General features: G+C 33.6%; 1 protein-coding gene across 1 annotated transcript; it reads right to left on the bottom strand.

The window, feature by feature from the left end:
* Positions 1–5,917: 5,917 nt before the first annotated feature.
* LOC120088992 (phytochrome-interacting ankyrin-repeat protein 2-like) lies at positions 5,918–9,889 on the bottom strand. Its single transcript, XM_039046433.1, has 3 exons — positions 9,071–9,889; positions 7,639–7,810; positions 5,918–6,341 (listed from the first exon to the last, which is right to left on the bottom strand). Exons 1-3 carry the CDS (start codon positions 9,203–9,205, stop codon positions 6,127–6,129), a joined length of 522 nt encoding a protein of 173 aa, XP_038902361.1. The 5' UTR covers positions 9,206–9,889; the 3' UTR covers positions 5,918–6,126.
* Positions 9,890–10,105: the final 216 nt, after the last annotated feature.

Here is a 10,105-nt window from a genome sequence, read left to right as displayed (position 1 = left end):
CTTGAAATTGTTCAAATATACTTTTAAGTGAAGAAATTCCTTGATCTATAATATAGTAAAAATAATCAATCCTAAAAGAATCTTTAGATGATCATGTTTCTTCAATGTCAACATTCTCATCAAATTGTTTTTTTTTCCTTTGAATCATTTTTTTTTACGAAATATTGGTTGTATTTCCAGATCAATTTTAATTTCTTCAGCTGAAATCATAGCATCTGTTAATTTATTTTCTCTATATTTTTCTAAAAATGAAACTAAACCTTTCAGATGATCTAAAGAAAATCAATACGCATATCTTTATGTTCTAAGACTTTACTCACAAAATTTACAATAAATAAGATATCATACCATATAGTCATGCCTAACAAAGATTCAAAATTTTCAAATTCATAAGTAGTTAAACAATTAGCTTCATTTTTCACTTTAGGATCTTCACTAGTTTCTCTTAATTTTAATAAAGCGTCCCTTATTTGATGTGCTTGAAATCATATTGCTTTAACACTTTCAATTCAACTTTCTCATCGTATTTTGACGATGGTTTGATAGTCAAGTTGGTTATGTGATCTAATAAAAGTTTTCTCCATTTTGTAGATAAAGCAAATAAAGAATAAATTGCACAACTCCAAAAAAATGTCATAGCTGTATGACATGAGCTAGCCATGTCAAAAAAGTATTAGATTGAGATTACGATGACTACTAGGTGTATAAAATGCTCTATGATTAATTTTCAGTAATCTTTTTTGTATACCTTGTTGTCTTCCTTTCATATTAGATCCATTGTCATATCCTTGTCTTCTTATATTCGATATATCAAGTTTAAGATCCTCAATTGTGTTTATAAGTACATCAAATAAACATTTTCCAGTAATATCTTCAATTTTTAAAAACTCTAGATAATATTCTTCTATTTTTATTGGACTTGTTGAAATATCAACACACCTCAATATAAAAGACATTTATTTTTGATAAATTGCATCAGTTGTACAATCTAATATAATCGAAAAATATTTTGTTTCTTTAATTTTTTTTTAAATAATTATATTTTTGGTATATATACTTACAACAAAAACAATAAACTTTATTGAAATCCTAGTAAACTAGCCAATTTCTATCATGTTTTTCGCCATCAAATAATTTTTTAGTATAATGAATATTAGAAAAATATCTAGAATTTTCATCTTTTGGAAAAATTAAATGACTTTCTCTAATGGGACCTTTCTCTACCAATAAGTGAATTAATTTAGTATCACTATTTTTCCATCTTCCTGGATTATATATATTATTCATAATGCACCATACATGTCTCATTATCATTACTAATATCATCATTGTTTTCTTTTCTTTTTTTTTTTTCCACTTTCCTCTTGGTTCTCTAGTTTTTTTTTCATTCAAGTTTATTTGATTACATGCTTCATTTTCAACCATATAATTATCTAATGTTTTTGTTTCATTTTTTGATTTGTCTATACCTATCATTTTTTCTATTATTTCATTAGTTTTATTACTTTTACATCCAATAACAAATTTATTGAAAGCACCTTTTTGAGATTCAATCAATTTTTCTATTCTTCATTTCTTCTTGAGCTTTTCATATCCAGATTTATATTTTCTAGTAGACATATTGATGGTTTAAGTATGCAAATATAAAAAAAAAAAATCTTAGAAGTTAAGGTATTGAACAATCAATAATATGAAATAATTTTTTTAAAAAAAAAGTAAAAATAAAATTGAATGAAAAAAAACCTGAAACTTTGAAGTAGCTAGATTGAGTTGAGGAAATGATTTCTACTTTCGCAATTGATAATCAAACTTGTACTCGTGAGGCCACACAAAATATCGATGAAAATCTGAGAGTTGGGAGAGATTTAGAGAGAGGGAGAGAATTCAACTTAAAGTAAATCTAATCTACTATATGTAATATATTTACGAGGGAAATATCTTATTTTATATTTTAAATTTAATTTCATTAAAAGGCACTCACTCACTTTTCTATACTAGCTCTCTAGCTTTGCTTGCTTGGCTACATCTCCTATTTATAGACATGAGATTCTTGGACCTCAAGGAATAGGATTTTTCTAGACTTTTCTTAGATATAACTAATTCTAGATAATTCTATGAAATTGTTCTTATCTAAAGGAATTCTAGAATTCCAACCTGAAGAAACCCTAGGATATTTCTAGATCCTTTCTTTGAGATATATATTTACATATTTCAACATGATTCTAGAAAAGTCTATTATACATACTTCAATAGAAGCTTATAGAATAATTAGTGCTGCTTCTATTTCAACACTCCTCCTCAACACTAACTATTTGAGCTCTTTCCATCATCTTGAATTATAGTTGAAACTCTGCATGCTTAGATGCTCTTAGCCTTCTGGCACTATGTCCCAACGTCTATATCTTCTCAATGTGTCCACTTCTTCTCCTTTGGATATTCTGTGACGCTTCTTCGTATGTCGTTAGTTCTTAAAATATTTCTAATATTGCATTTGCATATCTGGAATTTGGTATTCTTTATCTAGTTGATCTTTGTAATTGTAGTTCTCAATCATGTGCACCACCATGCCAAGAACTTAGTGTCCTTATTTGCTCTTTTTCATCTTCGTCATTTTTTTCCTCCTTCCATTGGAGCCTGTTGCACTTGACTTTCTCTTCTTTTGATCCTTCTTTGAAAGTCTTCTCATCCTCAGGTGTATTTTCTGATTCGGGTGCATGCCATGAAAATGTTTCATCAACTATAACATTTCTTGATGTATAGCATTGCTCACCAATAGAATCAATACACTCTGTCCTTGTGTGCTTTTGCATATCCACGTAGACACTCTCTACTAACATGATATAGATAAAGTCTATTTCTTGTCTCTCCATCAATAGCGTACCACTAACATTGAGATCTTGGTACACCTTGACACCATGAGGTCCAAACACAACAAAGTTGCCTGCTGATGTTAATTAAGGTACTGACACCAAATTATTTTCATTCCAGACACATAAAATACGTTCTCTAGTTCCACTTGATTGGAATTGGAGCAAGGCATTATCAAAGTTTGGCCAATTTGGGCTATTGGCAACTTTGAGTTATTTGCAGTTACAACAACTCGGCATCTTTGTACTCAAATGTGTTTTGCAACTTCCTCTTATCTCCTGTCATGTGGTTAGAGCAACCTGAATCGACAATCCAATCATTTTCATAATTTACCTTTTCTGCATGAAGAGCCAACATTTCGTTCTCCACCACATCAGATGTGGACTGAGGATTGGGATTTATTGTTGCAAAGCATGCCTCTGCATCCCATTCTTATTCCCTAATGCTCTCAGCCTGGGTGGTGACTGCATTGTTTTCTGCTGCCTTTTTCTTTCGACGACAATCTCTAGCATAATGGCCTATCTTTCAACCGTTAGAACATTTACCCTTTTTTCTATGCTCGTGATTTTAATTAGTTTTACTAGCTTCTCCTACTTGAGAGCGTTTTGGGATTTCTTCATCTCCTTTTTATCCTACTTTCTTTTGATATTCTGATTGACCTTTTCTTTGGTCACTAAAGATTGCTTCTTCATTATTGCTCTTTACTGTGACATCCAACAAACCAATGCTTCTTGACTGGAAAGTTGACTAGAAAGTCTATTTTCTAGGTCAATTAGAGAAGGTTAGACTGCCCAACCTTGAATAGCAGTAATAAAGCTTCTATATTCAGGTTTAGGTCCATCAATAATAATTCTCCTCATCCTTGATTCTGAAATAGTGGAAATAGGATCTAATTTAATGATTTCACAACATAGAGTTTTTACCCTGGTGAAGTATTGATTGATAGTCATCTCTCTTTGAGCAACTAACAAGAGCTCATTCTCTAGAACCTGCAATCTTACATCATTTTTCTTCGAGAAAAGTGAGGCAAATGTGTCCCATGCCACTTTTGTTGTCTCCGTTGTATTGATGTGCTCCAACATTTCTTCATCAACCGTAGTTTTGATTGCAAACTTGGCCTTACCTATCTTGATATTTCATTTCTTCAAAGCAGCAACACCCTCAGGTGGACTAATTTCAACTCCCACAACATTCCACAAGTCTTGACCTTAGAGATACGACTTCGTGCATGTGGACCATGTTTTGTAGTTCTGAGTGTTGAGCTTCTTGATTCCTCCAACAACTTGAAGGTCACTCATCATCTTGTATTGATGAATGCATTCCACGAGTAGTTGTCTCCCAGACAACAAGCTTCAGAGTCCTAGACTGTACTCAAACTTCAGAAGCTCCACCATAGCCAGCTATGCTAGCTTAGCTATAATACCACTTGTTGAAGAAATCGGCATGAGAGGAAGAGAAACAATCTCTTTTTGAAGAAAGAAACTTTTAATTTAGATAAGGATGAACACTTAGAAATTATTCTTTCACTCTCAAGACACTCACTCACTTTTCTATACTAACTCTCTAACTTTGCTTGCTTGGCTCACATATGGGGCTACATCTTCAATTTATAGGCATGAGATCCTTGAACCTTAAAGAATAAGATTTTTCTAGACTTTTCTCTGATCTAACTAATTCTAGATATATGAGATTACCCAATCTAAAAGGATTCTAGAATTCTTTGGAGCCTAAAGAAACCCTAGAATACTTGTAGATCTTTTCTTTGAGTTATATATTACATATTTCAAACATAATTCTAGAAAAGTCTATTACACATACTTCAATAGAGCTTTTAGAATAATTAGTGTTACTTCTATTTCAACATATATATATATATAGCAAAATATGAGACCTTTCTAAAATGGAAACCTTAGGCTTGCCTCACTCGCTTATAACTTAAGTCAACCTTGTCTGTTTTGAATACATTTTTATTTATGGCGTTGTTATAAAAACTTTGAAGTTATAATAAAAAATAGGTCATAGCTCATCAACAAAGTTATACGTGTTTGTGTAGGAAGATTAGCTAAAGATGATGTAACTAAAAATGGAGAACATAATGACATGAGAGGAAAATTTTCTAATAATAAGATTCAACATTTGGCAGTCATCATATAGTATATTGTTTTATCTCAGACTTCACATCGTTCTTTAAAATGGAAGGTTGTATAAAAAAAATTCATTCTAATTTATACCGCAATCTGTAGCACATTTCTAGACATTTTTCGAATGAACTTTTGCATATAATAATGGCTTTGAATTTGATGGGTTGAGAGGAAAAAAATCCTTTTGAGTTATTTATAGGCACAAAATCTGAAAAATATAATCTACCAAAATGAAATTTTTTTGAGAAAGAAAAAATGAACTTAAGTAATACCTTGTCATGTTTAAATTCTCTTTTCATATACTTAGCTGTTATCCGAACTTTCAAATTATCTTGGTTACTTCGATTTTTAACTTCCATCAATCTGGTCTATGTATACAAAATTGTAACATAAAATTTATTCATAATGGGAACTTATTCCTTCAAAGTAATGTCAATATTTGAGAAGCCAAAATGAACATACTCAACTAGCATACAAATGTGTTAGCAACAAAAAAACCAGTGGTTCAAATCCCCCTACCTTATTATAGGAAAAAAAAACATTTCAAATCATATACCTAGTATACTAAGCTATCAACTATGACCGAAAAAATTAGATTAAAAAAACCAAAAACAAAAACAAATAAATACAGTGAATAAAACAAACATTTCAAAAGTACTTAGAAAAGCAATCGAAATAAACATCTTGAAATAACAAAAAACTTTAAAAGTACATGAATCAAGAAATGATTTTTTTTAAGGCAAATCATGTCTTTATATTACTCCAAGTGAAATTCAAGATGTGCAATCCTAAAACTTTCAGGAGATCAGATTAGGTAGTAGCTTTTTCTGACAGCTGAGATTTCAAAAACATGCCTTTCATGGTTATATTGCAATGGTTAATTTGACTTCTAGTAGAGGCAGCAACGATTAAGAAGAGAAAATTCAAATTAATCCACGGTTGGCAAAGGTTTACAAACACAACACAGTTTATGGTTTGACAACAGACATCATAAGTAGTTCCACAGAACAAAAAGCATATCTGATTCAACATACATAAAGATTTAGGATAGATGTCTTCATAAAAACAGAATCAAACTCAACAACACCTACCACCAAAGGATGGGGAGGATGGGTTTTCAACTCTCAGAGCTGCAAGATGTCTCTCCAGATGAACTATTTTCATGTTGAAGACGCTTCATCTCCTCGTATGCCCACTCAAGGCCAGGACAGTAATGGAGTGGAGGATTAAATCTGCAGTCATTAATGTCATCCGGCAAGAATGCTCCATTCTCCACAAGGAACTTCACAGCTTCCTTCCTTCTCTCTTTGGCTGCACTGTGCAGAGGTGTCCCTGGGGTTCATTGTCAATATAATGAATGTTTAGGATATCTACAGGGCCTGAACATTTTATATATTCTTACTCTTCCTATTTGATAATAATTAATATGTTTAGGTACTTAGAAATTCTGGTTGTTTATCTACATGTTTAGGGAAATATGAGAGTTTTACGAGACCAGCACCACCATATGCCTACAAGTCTCCCACGGTGCCAGCCTACTTGCTCCTCAAACATGTTATTTAGAGAGAACCCAGCATACCATGGCACCAACACAATAGTTACGGGACATAAACACCAAGGCCGTGGTGCAGGATCAAAAAATGAAGTTATAACCAACAAAATCAGAAAGAAAGAATGAGTGAAATAAGAGGTCGGAAGGTGGAAGGGGGTGGCAATGGAGAATGGAGATTGCTTCCTCGTCCCCGTCCCCATCCCCATCTCCAATTTCATTACTCATCTCTGCGAAATTCCAATTTCGTGGGGATATTCTACATTTAGTTTTTTTAAAAGAAAATTTTCAACAAAATAGTCAACTCTCCACAATGGTAAATTACTTACAAAGAATCCCTATTTAAAGAGAAAAATCTTAAACCTCTTTATAGAAATAAAATAACATTTCATATCAAATTATCTAATTTAATCCATACATAGGGGTTTAAAATGCTTCAAACAATTCAAATTATCCATACATTTGATTCAAACATAACAATCTCCAATGATAATATATATATAGGCAGGGACAAGGACTGGGTTAGGGAAAGGAAATATATTCCCCATCCCCATCCCCATTTAGGCAACAGGAAATTAATTTCCCCCTCACTCCCCATTCCCTTTGATTAAATCAAGGATTTCCATCCCATTCAAGCCAAGTCCCACAGAGAAAAAGAACATTCCTATCACAAATTTGCCAAACTCGTAAAACTAGTTTTTCTTCCCTTCTCCTTTCTTTAGTTAGTTTTGTCGATGAATTTTTACCTGAGTTCTATTTTCAAGGATTATAAATTTTAGCACATGTTAATTCTCCGTATTTATTTTCGAACTTATGCCTGCCTTTTTTTCCTACGGCTTCTAATTTACTGGGATAGGTTACTTGATTCATATTTAATAGTACAAGTTAGCAAAACTGTTTATGAATTGAATTAAGTGAGATCACTCCTCAGGAGATTCTTTTCTAAAATTTCAAATAGCCGATTCGTCAATAACAATAAAATAAGAGACATGTTCAGCAAAATATGAATAAAAATCAATTCCAGCTTTATATTTAGCCAATTCCAAGGTAAATGAATCCACAAGAGATCAAGATACTTACAGCCACAAGCACCTTTGGTTCTAGCATCAATGTTAGCACCACGTTCAAGCAATTCATCCATTACTTCAAGATGTCCACCCTCGGCAGCAAGGTGGAGGGGGGTCAAGCCCTTTGATTTGGGGCCCCATGCTATTGCATTCACATCCATTCCATCATTGAGCAAACGTTTCACCTGATCAAGAAGGGGAGAATAAAACCTTCAAGCCATCATATTTGGAAATGAAAAGTCAAGAATAAATATATAAAACCAACAGCTATCACCTAAGGAATAAACGAGCAAAAGAAACCCATGGTATTTGCAAAGAAAACAAAAGAACAGCTAAGTATCCACCAGGAGACAAATAACCTTTGTTTTTTCCATGTGTTTGGTATTTAGGGAGGGGGAATACAAGTAAAGCCAGTGAACAAAAGTTGAGATACCTTGAAAAAAAAAAAAAGAACATGAAAGACAATATGTATAAAGAGAACACTCTGACTGCTAGAGAAGGAGACGAGGGAGAAGAAATGAGAGAATGAAGTAACATATTTATTCAGTTACCACCCCCTTTCCAGGTTTTTGGGTGGCCTTGGTTCCAATCCATTCTCGTTGCACTATGTTGGAAGAAGTTATTCACCACACACTTTCTGAAACAAATATAAGTTTCACTCAAAAGCAAGGTTCCAGGCAGTTGTATAGAAAAACTACTTAGAAAGGAACATGAGGTTTTCAAGGAGACAAAAGGATTTGGCCCTATTTCAGTGTCTGACTATTCTGAGATATTCTCCTTAATTGTCTAATCCTCAACAGTTAAAGCTCATTCCTATTATCTTCAGGTTGCTCCCTTTTGCCATGGACAATTACTTTTGCTTGGCCTCTTTTTGTGATATTTTATTCTTCTTAATGGAAGTGGTTTTGCATCCAAACATAACAAAATATATACACGCACACAACAAAGCAAAAGATAACACGATGTGCACTCACACAAGTCACAACTCAAAATGTCAAAAAACTACTACCAAACAGTAACACTCCTAGAAAAGAATAGAAGGATAGGAGAGGATTGCATAGTTCGAGGTTAGTAAACATGAGTTTCCTCGTTAAAAATAACCAAGGAGTAAACCCTCCCCTCCTTATCCCTTTTGTTGGGGCAATTGACCCATACTACCCAACCTCCAAATCCAATTAACAAAAAAAGGGAGGGGATGAAATTTATGTGAAAATAAACCTTCCCCTCCTTATCCCTTCCTTGTAGAACAATCTGATCCTCACAAAAGAATGTTAGAATGTTAAACTGAACTAGTATATCAGTCTTTCAAGTTTCAATGTTCTCATGCAATTCTCCTTCCAATAAAATTAATGACAACATAATTGTAAAGGCAATGAAGATGGAAAAACAAACAGCAATTCGATCCAATTCAGAAACCAGCAGGGTAGAAATTATACAAAATTCACCTCTTTAAGGTCACCCTTTCTCGCACCAATGTGGAGTGAAGTCCATCCCCTGTCATCCGTATTGAATACTTCATATCGGAAGGAACGCCTTCTCGAAAGGCTTCGACTAATCTGGCTCCTCTGTTCCTGAGGCATGTCCTCAAATTCCCTTTCAGTCAACTCGAACCAACCTCGCTCAAAATAGTTTGTAAATCGCAAAAAACAAGAAACAGAACTCCCTTCTTTGACAATAAAATCAAAACTTGTTTCTATGGCAAGAAAACCCAGAACCTAGAAAGACACAAGAATTACATGGTTCAAAGGAGTAACAAAGTAAAATTAAAAGGGTCAAGGAGGATTGGAAGGAAAAACTGAAAGCAAAGAGAATTAACGAGAAACAGTAACAGAATGATGAGCCACGCAGTAGGGTGCAAAGGGATTCAATCCAGGGCCAAAGACACGAAGATTGTGAACGATTACGATGAAGGTCATAAAGGGCTTAAAGATTGTAATCATAATTGATACGAAACCCTTATCGATTGAATGATGAAGCAGGAGATAAAATTTGAAGAACCAACAGATGGGATTTCGGATTCCGATTAGACAAATGGTTGAAGAGAAATTTTGGCGGTGATTATAGAAATCCTGCTTTGAATCGGACAGAACTCAAAGGAAACATGACAGAGAAAGAAGAGAAGTAGTCGCCTGGATTCTCCAAACCCTAGAAGGAAAGGGAATTTTTAGAATGCCTGAAAACAATAACAGCGAGATTGAAACGAGGGAGAGAAGGAACAGTAGAATTTGGTTGGACTGCTTGTAAGTTCTACGCACAACGACCCAATTTAAAAGAAATAAAAAGGGCAAATCTAATCAACTACGTCCACATTCGGCTAAAGGATTTTTTTTTTTTTTTATTTGATATTATTGGCAGAGATCCAACCTTGGACCTCAAAGTTTATATTAAAGTGCCGGAGCTATTTGATAGCTCAACTCGAGTTGGTTTGAGTAGCTAAAAAAAAATTGGACCCATGCATGTTGCGCTCATAAAAATAGAAA

The sequence above is a fragment of the Benincasa hispida genome, chromosome 1, assembly GCF_009727055.1.
Source record: "Benincasa hispida cultivar B227 chromosome 1, ASM972705v1, whole genome shotgun sequence".
Taxonomy (NCBI): domain Eukaryota; kingdom Viridiplantae; phylum Streptophyta; class Magnoliopsida; order Cucurbitales; family Cucurbitaceae; genus Benincasa; species Benincasa hispida.
Note: the sequence above shows the minus strand (reverse complement) of the source record. Positions and strands in the feature narration are given on the sequence as shown.

What these genes read in the sequence shown, in the direction of transcription:
- LOC120088992 (XM_039046433.1), bottom strand. Translation starts at nt 9,205, where the DNA reads ATGCCTCAGGAACAGAGGAGCCAGATTAGTCGAAGCCTTTCGAGAAGG. An exon ending in GAAAGGGTGACCTTAAAGAG is followed by an intron (nt 7,811 to 9,070) that starts GTGAATTTTGTA and finishes CTTCTTGATCAG; the next exon opens with GTGAAACGTTTGCTCAATGA. An exon ending in AACCAAAGGTGCTTGTGGCT is followed by an intron (nt 6,342 to 7,638) that starts GTAAGTATCTTG and finishes AATGAACCCCAG; the next exon opens with GGACACCTCTGCACAGTGCA.